The 13678-nt window shown below is 36.7% G+C and overlaps 1 protein-coding gene across 1 annotated transcript in view; it reads left to right on the forward strand.

Moving 5' to 3' along the window:
- LOC311206397 (uncharacterized protein C8orf34 homolog) overlaps positions 1–13678 on the forward strand; it is a gene marked incomplete at both ends in the record, with an annotated part of 158997 nt that overhangs the window by 52026 nt on the left and 93293 nt on the right. Inside the window, one exon of the mRNA XM_084281678.1 lies at positions 8004–8032. Within this exon, the coding sequence (XP_084137804.1) occupies positions 8004–8032 (29 nt within the window). The remainder of the gene's footprint in view (positions 1–8003; positions 8033–13678) is intronic.

Genomic DNA, 13678 nt, shown 5'->3' on the forward strand with positions numbered 1-13678 from the left:
TCAGATGTGTTACTTTCTAATCCTTAGATAAAAGTGGTTGGCATTCATGGGGTAGTAGGAAGGTGGGCTCTGTCCTTGGCTACTGGCTGTTTTGGGCTACTCACTTTAACTAACCTACTGCAGTATACACCTTTCTCTGATTATTCTCTTCTGATGTGACCTTGGTTTAGAAAAGTGTCTGGGACATAATATTTGATACTTTCTTTGTATTTTGTTTGTTTTACTGATTCATTTACTGATTCGTTGCTCTCTAATCCTGAAATTTGTATTCTCCATTGGAGCCATTCAGGAATTTGGATATAACAATGCTGCATGCCTGGAGCACAAATTCTTTTCCTGGGGATTTTATTATTATTATTATTATTATTTAAGTTGCCATTGGGAAGAGAGTTTAAATCCATCTTTCCTAGATGACGACTGTACTAACGTATAGTGTGCTGCTTTGCTAGTATTTGGTGCCGTGTAGATGACACTGTTTTCCTTTTTCATGTATGGCTAGATGTTGAAAGGCATTTTGTCTTCACTCAATATGGATACACTGACAGAAATTTTATGCATAGTTTCTTAATAATATATTGATAATTTTATGAATAATTGCTTAATAGTATAGTGATACGTGGCATCACTGGCAATAAAAAATTACTGAATTATTACTGGAGGAAATAGGGCTTATTTTGAAAGCTGTAAAATGACTCAGGGTATGTAAATAATATAAGAATGTCAATTATGTCAGTCAATGGCAAATCTATATCTATTACAATATTCCTACATAGAAGAGTCTGAGCTGGTTTGGTTCCTGTGTACGTTTTCCAAATCAGGGGGGAAATGTTTTGTTTGCTGCAACCAGAGCAACCATTTTCTGTCCTTTTTAATCCAAGGATGCTGTGAAATAGGAAATCTCAATATACCTTAACTACTTGATGCAAAAAGGCACAGGAGCAGTAATTGAGTAATTTGCTATCCTGCCAACAGCAGTATGGCAACTGTCTGGTGCATGAAGTTTTGCTGTGGGAAACGAATGTACAGCTGAGATGACTTGACCCACCAGCAAGGGAACATATGCTTCTCCCGATTTGCTGTGAATGGGAGTTAACTGCTGGTCAGTTGATATATGGTGATATGTACTCCTGTGTTCATGCTCAAAGCTGCAGTATTAATAATGGTAGAATAATAATAGAGTTTATTACAGAACCTGTAATGCACTATGAGTTTGACAGTCCAGCTATCCACAAGTTCCCTGGCCTAAACCAATCATAAGAACGAGTTTTCTAAAGTTAGTCAGGATTGCCTTAGGAGGTCTTAGTTCCAAACTCTGTATGTCAAAACCAGAATTCTTTGTTTGCTATGTAGGAAAACTGGCTGTTGGGGGCTCTGTGGCCATCTTCTGGATGTTTAGGAAAATGCATAACCTATTTGTAACTCCCACTGGGCAGAATGATGGTATTCTAACATAAATTAAAGTAGTAACATTTTATTTTCTTCTGACTAGGAATGCATTGTGCATTTGGAAAATATGTGTCTTAAAAAAAAAAAAAAAAAAAAAAAAAACACAAAAAACAACAAACAGCTTATTTTTATTGTGTTATTTCTTCCTGTAGTTATTTAAGGAGCACAAATAAAAACAAAAATGGTAGATGTCTCTAAATTTTCACAACTTTTATTCTCATTGGAATACCTGTTCTATAGTTTCAGGTATGTATAGAATATGAAGATATTGCAAGAATTTGAACTAGTATAAAGCTTCTTAGGAATAATGCAACAGGAAGGTAATTTAAGACTTGCCATTTCAAAAAGACCCGAACTCATACAGTACCTACTGTTTTGAAAATGAATTTTACGTTATTGAACTTTGAACATCAAAGTCTTAAAATCACTTTCCAAAGAGGAATAATACCACAGAGTGGAGAGACATTCTGTACTTCATTATGTACTTCATTAGTTGTATTTGTTACAGGGGAGCAGCAGCAAGTGAAACTGTTCTGCTAAGAACTGCATATGAAAGAGCTAGGCATTTTTAAGGTTCATAGAATTATTAACGATGTGTTTTATGTTTTCTTTTGTTTTTGAAAGAAAGTTAATTCCTGATAAACTAGAAATTAAGCAGGATGTCCCAGGCAGAAGGTCTTCATTGTGGAAGATACCCTTTACAAACTGGAAAAAAATAAATCATTATAACATGGTGCAGATACATTTGAGAGGTGGCATTTTCATCAAAGAATGTGCTTTAATGATCACTTTCACTTCTCCCTTTTTACTGTTCTGCTGTTTCAAATGTCTTCCATAGGGGTGGAAGATTGGGAACAGAAACCTAAGATATTTATGAAAGAACAAAGAAGAGTTTTGTACTTGTATGGTCAATTTAATAAACCATGTTTGTTGCTATTTTTTGGTTTTATTGGCTTTTTTGTTTGTTTGTTTTTTTAAAGGCATGATAATCAACCAGTCTAATATTTTAGGTACAAAAAACAAACAAACAAAACATGTAAGTTGCAGGGTTAATACAATGTGATATGTTTTTGGGGAATCTGCTTAATGCAGGCATGATAATACTAAAGTATAAATATAAAGTTGCATTTTTATATTACGTTGGCTTGTAGATGTGTTTCCTTTAATCCTATTGTGCCAGAACTTTCTTGCAATCAGAAGGTACCTTGTTTTTTCATTTATTTTCAAAAACTATGCTATTGACAAGATGAAAGTGTTTCAGTTAAGACTGGCTGTCCCAGCATGAACAGCCCCACTCCAGATTTGCTGCTGATCGGAGGTGGCAGTGGTTGTGGCTGTGGAGCATTTCTGAAGGACTGTGAAATCATGTTCAGACCAATTACTTTGTTGTTCCAGCACCCTCGTAGCACAGAGAGTCATTACATTCAAAAGTAGAAACAAGTGCCCTGAATCTGTCTGTGTAATTCACTGGACAGCCAAGTGGGCTATGTCCTTGTGAAGCCTGATCAAAATTCAACACCCTTAATTAATTACCAAAGGGAGGATTTTTACAGACATAAAATTGGCAGACAGATAGCTAACTAATTCCCACTGTAAACCATGCCTGTGAACCTAAGCTGATGGTGGCAAGCAAAGCTCTCACCACTTTAATCAGAGTACTGCACTTTTTCATTGCATGAAGTGAAAATGGTGGGACTATTGTGTAGTTGTCAATCACAGTATGATATAAAACTGTAGCAAATGTTGTCTGTGAGAAACAGCTGCTCGGAGAGAAAGGGTAAAATACACTCCTTTATTTCTGAAGGATTTGCCTTTGACATAAGAAGACTTTCCCCAACAAAGGGAGAAGAACTTTTTCAACAATCCCCTTCTTATCCACTGCTCAGTCAGTGTCTTTAGGCAGAGCAATGATGAAGCAGCCCTAAAACTTCCATTCTCTACATTCAGCATCACGTAGAGTCAGGCTTTAAATGCTTTAAATTGAAGGAAGTCAGAAACATTTGTTCCTAATAACTTATATTCGTACAAAGCTATTAGATTCAAGCTTGAACAAACTGGGTATGCCAGTCTCTCTGGTATTAGAGTGTAGTGGGTTTACGTGGCAAGGTTTTGGTAGCAGGGAGCCATAGGGGTGGTTTCTGTGAGAAAGATCTAGAAGCTGCCCCATGTTTGGGAAGGGCCCCATTGTTTTCCAGATCCGAGCCAATAAGCGATGTTGTTTTGCGCCTCTGTGAGAGCATATTTAAGACAGGGAAAAAACGCTGTGCCAGACAGCAGCCGGGAGAGTCAAGGGAGTGAGAGAACAGCCTTGCACCAAGGTCAGTGTAGAAGGAGGGGGAGAGGTGCTCCAGGCGCCGGAGCAGAAGTCCCTTGCGGCCTGTGGTGAGGACCATGGTGAAGCAGGATGTCCCCCTGCAGCCCATGGAGTACCACGGTGGAGCAGGGTTCCACGCTGCAGCCCGTGGAGGAGACCACGGTGGAGCAGGTGGCCCTGCACCGACGGAGGCTGCCGCCTGTGGAAGACCCCTGCCGGAGCAGATTCCGGGCTGGACCTGTAGCCCGTGGAGAGGAGCCCACGCAGGAGCAGGTGACCTGGCAGGAGCTGCTGCCCGTAGGGGAGCCAGGTTGGAGCAGTTTTCTCCTGAGGGATGGACCCCGTGGTACGGACCCATATCTGGAGCAGTTCTGAAAGAGCTGCTGCCTGTGGGAAGCCCACGCCGGATCAGTTCATCAAGGACTGTATCCCGTGGGTGGGACCCCACAGCACAGGGGACGAGAGTGACCGAGAAGGAGCAGCAGAGAAGAAGTGCTGTAGACTGACCATAACCCCCATTCCCCGTTCCCCTGCGCCGCTCGGGGGGAGGAGGTGGAAGAGGGTGGATGGGGGGGGAAGGTGCTTTTGTTTTTTTTTTCCTTTGTTTTCTCACTTCTCTCACTAGTTAGATGTAGGCAATAAATCTTACTATCTCCTTATGCCCAGTCTGTTTTGCCCGTTACAATAATTATTGCGTGATTTTCTCGTCCTTATCTCAATCCTTGAGCCCTTTTCACATATTTTCTCCCCATTCCTCTTTGAGGAGGGGGAGTGAGAGAGCGGCTGTGGTGGAGCTCGGCTGCCCACTCGAGCGGAACCACGACATAGAGTTTTTTGGTGATTTGGATTAAGTTGTTATGAGAAACGGCCCCTTCTCATGGAATATGCTGACCCTTTGTCTCTAGCATTCTGTGATATTTATAATTACATTTTCCTATTTAGACTATATTAAAAGTATTTCTCTTTTCTATTGCATAAAAGCCACATAGAAACAATGGAAATAACTATACCAGGTACAGAGAGCATAACCAATTATTTGTTGTCAGATATACAAAATAAAGTGGAAAGAGTGTTGTTTGCAAAACTCTGATCTCAAGATATTAGTAATTATAGGTATCAGAGACAGCAAACATTGTTACTGTTATTTTGTAGAAATTAATGCTTTTTGAAGTTGTCACTGTACTGCTTGAAAATAGTGTAACTGACAGTAACCTATATGACTACCAAAAAGTCAAGTGTGCTACGAGTTAAGAGAGTAATAGAAATCCTAAATACTCTTGTATGATAATTATGAATATCAATTTCTCTAGTTGCTTTTTCCACGATTCTGGATTAAACTGTTTCCCTTTTTGATATTGTGGTAGTATATACAATGAGATTAATTCTGTCTTTCATCCTCAGATTATATTATTTTTTACAGTCATTCCAGGTTTTTACTTGAAGAACCACAGTATGAAAACTGGAGCCTCTATTATTCCACATGCACCCAAAAAATCACCTCACTCTTATGATTTTCTGTCTGCTGCACACAGGAGGAGTGCTGTTCCTCAATTTCAGCAATCACATTTTGTTAGTTTGGCAACTACAAAAGAAAATTTGTAAGAGTGGGCATACACTAACGCAGTAAAATCTTGGGGAAAAAATGAGCAGCTGTTTTAAACCTACCTTTTATGGCTTAATTTATTCTGGTCTCTGCTAGTTAAGTTGTTTTACCAGTAATTAAGAGTTCTGTTAATATTAATGGGGCTTAAGCCATGACATAAAAATCTTTATGACTGGCAGTATGGTAAATCCTACCTCCTATCCTTTTTATTTTCTATTGATTCCACATCAAAGAGAGAGAGGAAAAGGTTTTTCAGGTTTGGTTACATGATTGCAGAGATAAGATTTCTAAATTTTTAAAATCTTATTTTGGTAAGATGCCCTCAGATACTGCTATACATCTACTCTTTTATCTGAGAAATATATTTTGTTTTGCTATCAAGGTAGTGCTTGCAATTTAGAAGAGAGGAAACTTGAGGTGTTTTGGTAAATTGAATTACCGAGCTTACTCTATCCTCTAAATTCAGAGTAAAAACTTTGGATGTTTCTCACTTTATGTGTTTACATGTAACAGTCATGTAACAGTCAGAGAAGCTAATAGATCTTTTTGGGTGGGGCACATAGTTGTGCCATGCATTTTTTTCCAATTTGTCATTCAGTACTTCCAGTAATTATCTTTGATTAGCAAGATAGGCAGTTGAGTAGTGAAAGCATTTGTCTTTTTTTTTTTTTTTTTTTTTTTTTTTTGTAGGGAGTCTTGCAAATGACATGGTTACCTTTTGTAGTTTCCTTTGCCATACATGAAAATAAAAATACTTAATCAGTAAGTCAGCACAGGGAAAAATTGCTCCTATTTATTCATAGTTTAAATTCTAGCATCCGTTCTATGCTCTGCAATGAATCTGCTTCTTTTCTCGGTTTACTCCCAGGTTTCAAAGACCAATTCACAGAACATCATCCTCTGTGAAAGCACATGAAAAGGGCTGTAATTTGAGGAAATAAACTCAAATCAAAACAAAATGAACTGTATTAAAATTATAGGAACTTGCTGAGAAGTTTGTATGTTTGGAGAAAGCATTGTGGTTGTAAAATGAATTGACCGTGGTTGTGCAAAATAAGCCAAATGTGATGGAGAGCTTGTTGATGGGAATCAAGTTTTCAGGGCTGATATAAAGAGAATTTTGAATTACATTTTTTTGCTACCTCCAAGAAAATATTTATCTGCTCTCTAAGAGCCCATACAGTTTTGGGGATTGAAGAAAATAGATTTTATAACACATTAAAGTTCTCTTGAATGATTCAGGTTGGTGCAACCTGCTGATTATACTGTATGGACATTAGCGTAGTGTCTGGCCTAAATAAAAAACTCAAGTTCTTGAAACATACGAATAGCTGTGAGGGGTGGAACAGTTAGACAAAATGGATCTTGTTCAACGTAATCTACTTTATCTACTTCATATCTCCTTTATCGTCGTGGAATGATTGACAGTATTCTGTTAACTCTTGACATATTTCTTATGGGTTGATCAGGTCTTAAAATACTAATTGCAATTCTGTAAACAGTTCACTGTATTTAAAACAAAAATCAATATAAGGAAGTCATCTGAACTCAGAATTAGTAATGTGGAGTTAATGATTAAACCTACAGTAATAAAAGCAAAATTCATATAGTTAAGGTATACCAAATAGTGATGAATAAAAATGTTATGGAAATAAGCTTTTACTGTTGCAATCTTTAGTGCGATTTTAGAAAGAATAATTCTGTTCAGCTGAAACTGCATATTTTGCAATATATCACCAGTTGTATTCCTTAGAAGATGTCTTGATTACTCAATATGAATTAGAAAACAACTATTAAGTACATGTTCTTTTTATGCATGGGTACTTCCCCTCTATTTTGACTACCTGGAGATGCTTTTCTTTGGTTTTTGAATGGAAGTTCTATGCTGATAATTTTTCTTATCAAACCTCACGGGAACCTGGGAAATGTTTTGCTTTCAATAAATCAGAATTTTCAATGTGATGGTATTAAATGTGTGATTAGTTGATCTCACCTCTTGATGTGACTGAGAGGTAGATATGTCATAAATTCTGAGACCAGCTGTGCATATCTAATTTGCTACAGGACAGTCATAGTTAAGAGAGTTTTCTGACATAATGAAAGCAAACACAGGAAAGGCTCATGCAGAAAGGCATGAGTCATGAAAAACTCTTTTGCATTGGATTGTGAAATTTTATGAGATTTTACTCTCTTTAAATTCCTTTGGTTTTCATAGAAACATCTTTATGTTGAACCATGGAAAAAGAGAGAAGGGTCATGCCCCTTTGCCCCTGTAATTGTATCATAATACTATGTATTCTGGTCAGGATGAGATTTGCTTAATAACGTGCCCATATTTAAATACTAAATTGATTTTTTAAATTTAGAAAGCAGGTAGAAGTATACTTAAGCTTTACTTGCACCTCTACTGTATCCATTTCCATATTTTTTTGATAATTCATTTTGACAACATTGCAGCTGAAGAAAGTTAAGAGCGTATTGTTTCTAGGCGATTTCACTAATGCAGCAAAATATGATACATCGAGTGGTACAGAATAATATGGGAACTTTTCAGAGTTAACTTATTTATTTATTGCAGTGAAATGCATTTCTAGAAAGGATGTTTCTAATTTTTTACTTTTTTAATGTTGTTTTTTTCAGGCATTGCTATTTCTGATGAATTTGATAAGGTAAGATTTAGTGTATGCCTGATGAACAGGCAGCTGATTGTGATAATTTTAGGCAATGAGAACTACTTGTGCCTGTCCAGGTACACACTCTTCAGTTCTTTTGGGTTCAAAGGAAGCTTGGGTATGGAAAGCTATATGGGTAAGTACTGCATATGTTGATGCATTAAGAGCTTGATCCAGGATGGGCTGTTAATTATGGAAAAAAAAAATCTCACTGAGATTTAAGGGACTCTTAATGAGGCCACGAAAATGCTTTTGATCTTAATATACCATCTTTGCTTAATGTCTGTTGTGTTACTTTAATGGTGTTCTTTTGGAAATATTAAGTTTTGAGTATCTTTAATTCACAAAGTCATATGATTGGGTGACTTTCTCACTGTCAGATATGATTTGAGAAAATATTTAGGAATATTTTCTGATCTGATCACGAATTCGCAGGCCATAAAGATCAGTCTTCAATTTCTTGCTGAATTCTCCATACAATAATCTCTTCTGTTTTGACTATTTTGATACGCTACACAGTGAATTTTAATTTTAACTGTAATGAACTCTATGCTGAAAGAGTAATCCAGCTGATTTATCAATGTTCCAAAGGAAACAGAACACATTTTCCTTTCCTATTCTCACCACTGGACAGCAGGACATGTACAGTGCTGAGAATAATAGGTTGTGTTCTTGGTGTCAGAAACTATTACTGTCAGGGAGATAAGATCAAAAAGCATATAAGGCACAGGAATATTTCCTGATATAAGATACAATTTTTAAAATGTCTTCTCCTGGTAAGATGAGAGTACAATCCTTTTTGACACAAATGCATATGAAATAGCTCCCCTGGGTTCTGCAGGAAGGGCCAGTGAGACAACGTTGATCACTGTTACCATGCAATCATGTGCATGTGAAGCTGCCATTTCAAAACCATGGCCTTTATTTATCATTTTGGCCTTGATCTTGCTCTATCCCATTGCTCATATTAAAAATATAAAAGGAAACTTAAGTTTCCTTCCCACCATTACCTTAATTGTGCTCAGAAATGATGAGAAAAACATCTAGCAAAGCCTTTCCTTTACAACCCTTTTATTTAAAAGTACTAACAAAGAAGTCATATTAATTTAGCTTTGTTGAAAGAAATATGAAAAGCTGCTTTGAGAGCGTGGGGGATGGGGGAGGACTAGAGCCTGTTATCACATACTTCTCCACTTATAAAGAGAAATTTCTGTTGGATTTTTTTTTTTTTTTTCCAAGGTGATAGATTATTTCTCAAAAAAGTGTGAAGGTTGAGGTGAGGAACATCATTGGTAAATTTCTTCAGGATGTACTCTGAGGATGTACTCTTAATTTTCCTTTCATCACCATATAATTTATTTTTTCGAATTTAAAACTGGAAATATTTTTGTATAAAACTTGATATAATGTTACATGCAGTGAATAGCGCACACTGTCTGACCTTTACAACAACTTTACAATATTACATCTGCTTTAACATCTGTTAAACATCTGAGGACAGGTGATGTGAATGCTCTTGAAATCAAAAATTACTTGGAAAATAAAAAAATTTAAATACAAAACTCTTAACATACTTCCTTTGTGCAGCCCTGCTCAACTGGCTTACAGGATAGATTTACTGAAAATACATACTTTCTGTCTCCATGGGCTTAAGTGAACTTCAGTACTCTTGTTTTGCCCCTTAAGGATTTTGAATGAACGTAAAGGCTGCACCTGTATGAAGAAGTTAAGCATGGCAAGGACCATTCTGTGAAAGGAAGCAGCCCAGGTTCATGTTGTTAAGCCCTCTGTCCTTCAACAGGGCAGCTACAAGCAGCCTTCCCCCTAGGAATGATCCCTTGCACATATTAATCCCCAAAGTTTCTTGTGACCTGTTTGTAAGAGTGTTATTTGGCTTGGGCCAGAATCAACCAAGGACTGCCTGATAATGGTTTCACAGTATATACAATTTAGTTTGATCTCAAATAGAGTTTAGTTTGATCTCAAATAAATACAATTTAGTTTGATCTCTGAGCATGTTCCTATGCAATGTTTATATTTTGGGTATAAATGTAGCCAAGTTCATTATAATTCCCTTCCCAGAAGTACATACTGATACTACAGCTTCCTTATCTGGGCTGCAGCAGCAAGGAATCATTTTTAAAACCACATTCATACCTGGATTTTGGATTAATCATATAACCCTTCAGGTGCATGTGGTAGGTCCCAAACTTGGTATTGGATTCTTTTATACTGTTGGCATTAGTTAGACATCAAGAGAGGCATAAAATTAAGCATCATAATAAATTACTCTATATGCTTTTCCTTGCTTTATTTTTCTGACAGTTGAGAGCATCCGTGCCAATTGGGAAAGAGCCCATAATCCTGCTCTTTAATCTGTGGTTTAAATTATGAGCCAAGAGAAAACAGAGAAAGCTAGTGTATGTTTATCTTTGTTAACATTCAAGGATATGTTTTTTGTAAAAATAATTTCATTCTGGCTGCAATAGCCTTTAGCCACTTTTGTCAGGTGAGTACTTGATCAATATCTCTGGATGATGTAACTCCTCCTCCAAGTAATCCAGTTAATTTGTTTGTTGCTTAGTTACCCAAGCATTTGATTTTGGAAAAATAGTTTGCTCTGAATTGCAATCACTGCTCTGTAAGGGCATTTCATTTAAATAGACTCACATCAAATACCTGCTATTATTACCTTTGTGCCAGTACTCAGGGTTTTAGACCAAGATAAAAGTAGAGAAAACATGGGCAGACTTAGTCTTTCAGTCACATTGGAAGCTTTCAGTTTGATAGAGTCTAATAAAATTTCAGAATTTTATTGGCATAATTGCACAAAAAATCCCTAAAACTACTGCATTTAAACCAGATTTATTGTATAGATTTCCTCCTCCTTCATTTCTTTTTTTTCAGATTTTCAGTTTGGTTTCATTTCTCTTGATGATTCAGCCCACTTCTTACTCTAGGCTGGGGAAGCTGTATAAAATCAGCAACTGACACTGCAAGTACAGTGTGTAAGGAAATAAAATTAGAAGGGATGTCTTGTGACTCACAGATTTTAGGGCTAAAGTATAGAGTTAATATGTTACAAATTTCTGAATCAATTCACCTTCTTTACTGCCGAACAGAAACAACGCATGAAGGGTGCATTTTTTAAAGATCTTCATAAATGCCAAGAATTTTCTGTAAACAGATAAAGAAATTGAGCTAGAATTTTACCCTTTCTGTGAAATTCTAATTTGGTTAAAACATTCTGGAAAAATGCATTGAGTTCACTATGAGTTTGTGTTTTCCCCAAGTCTGTGAGGACTCTAGAAGACCCTACTTCTCTGTAAATCACATAGTAAATTGTAGTATGTGTTGCGTTGTAACATGTCTGCATTGTAAGGTACATTGAGGTAAAATGCAGCCAGGATGCTACAGTGCGTATTTCATGCAGTATGTTTCAAATTTGTATAATTGTTCCCATTTCAGCAATATTTCTGAGTCAGACCGGTGGAAAATAAGGACTCACACCTTTTTGTCTTACCAGTCAGAGACTGACTAAAATAATGACATTATAAAACTATTTAAAGGGGTATAAGGGAAGGTTTATTCATCTTCTGGCTTTTAATTCTCTAAAAGCTTTACAAATATTTCCAAGAGTTATTCATTTATTTTTATTTTTCTGTGCTGTGTCTAGGGTATGCTTTCTTCTGAGTAGTATTACTACAAATAGTACAGCTTATATTTAACAACTACTCTACGTCATCAAAAAAAAAAAAGTCTGCTCACACCAAAGTTTCCCTCACTGTGGAGGTTTTCTCAAAATACATATAGGCAATTAGAAATACAGAGCTTTTAAAGTTATGCTTAAGTAAATGGGTACACAGATATTGATATGCTCTCTCATAGGGGCTGCATATCACAAACACATCTCAAGTCAATGTTCTTAGCTTTCCTCCAGTTTTCCTGTCTCCTTATTTCCACATCAAGTAAGCTTGAGGCTGTCAAGTTGGTAGCTACTGATAGGGATGCTAAGTGGATGACACTGGACAGAACCATAAGACAATGGTGCACACCAATGTCACTACCAGTCTCTTTATTTATGGGGGAATAAAAATTGGAAATCAGTTAAGATTCTAAGGTTTATATTAAACAAACAAACAAACAAAAAAGAATAAAAACTTGACTGGGAACAGAATGCTTCATCTAAATTGATTAAAGCTTTTGAAATAAGGTGCCAAACAAACGCCTCAGTGTTCTCAATAGAGCTGTCTCTGATTCCCCATTTTCTGTTCTCACTGTGGTTGCTTATGTAGTTGAAAGGAGGAAAATAAATTAGGTCACTGAAACTGTGGTGCACTAATTAACAAGATTCAAAAATGGAAGCAAGGTAATAAAGTGAGGCAAAGCATGACTATGTAATGTAAATTACATTTCTGTTAAGCAGAGTATGAAAGTACTACTTTAATCCATGAAATGTCTAGAGAAGAAATCAGCATAACAAGGACAGACACCGCATTCACGGTTTACTTATTCACATTCTGGTGGTGCAGTGTACAGTGTCTGGAAAAAGTTGCAGTACTGAAAAAAAGGCAAATTTTTAGCTGTTCTTCCTTTTTTGCTTAGGTAACTGACAGCTTCTAACAAGATTGACACTGCCAGTTGTTGCAAAGTTAAACTAGCACAGACCTTTTCTCTCTTCTCTTCTCTTCTCTTCTCTTCTCTTCTCTTCTCTTCTCTTCTCTTCTCTTCTCTTCTCTTCTCTTCTCTTCTCTTCTCTTCTCTTCTCTTCTCTTCTCTTCTCTTCTCTTCTCTTCTCTTCTCTCTTCTCTTTTCTCTTCTCTTCTCTTCTCTTCTCTTCTCTTCTCTTCTCTCTCTTCTCTTCTCTTCTCTTCTCTTCTCTTCTCTTCTCTTCTCTTCTCTTCTCTTCTCTTCTCTTCTCTTCTCTTCTCTCTCTTCTCTTCTCTTCTCTTCTCTTCTCTTCTCTTCTCTTCTCTTCTCTTCTCTTCTCTTCTCTTCTCTTTCTCTTCTCTTCTCTTCTCTTCTCATTATGTATTCATTATTAGAAATTATCCAAGGGAGAAACAGAAGAGAGAAAATGGCTAGGGTAACAGAAAGAAACTTCAGAAGGGGCCAAATACTTATTACTTACAGAAACTATTGTAGACACCAATAATGAAGTCATTATGTGCAGTGAATTTTTCCTATCTCATAGGCATATGATGGTAGTCACACCTGTTACAGGTTATACCTGTCAAGTGACCTGAGGCCACCATCTACATTACCTGGCTATGCCACAGCACCAGACAGATACATAAAATATATATTAATAAGAACATAAAATAAAATAAATAAAAAAAGACATCAGTGTTTAGATATCCGAAAACCACTGAAGTCATGGTGTTTTTCTCAGATTTCTGTATTGGCTGTGTTTAATTTTCAGTGGTCATACCTTGCAGAAAATAGGCATAGTGTGAAAAGTAAATTCAGTTGATGGAAAACTCTGGACAGATTAGTATAGAGAGTGCAGTGTGCACTCCACACACACAATGCAAATTGCAGAAAACAAAATAACAAGAGTGAGTGAGTCAAATCCAGGGGCTATTTTGTCAGATAGAAGCTTTTGGAATTTGGCTGAGCAAAAGTACGTCTAGCCAGAGTGGG

Source organism: Netta rufina (assembly GCF_964035555.1).
Source record: "Netta rufina genome assembly, chromosome: 2".
Taxonomy (NCBI): domain Eukaryota; kingdom Metazoa; phylum Chordata; class Aves; order Anseriformes; family Anatidae; genus Netta; species Netta rufina.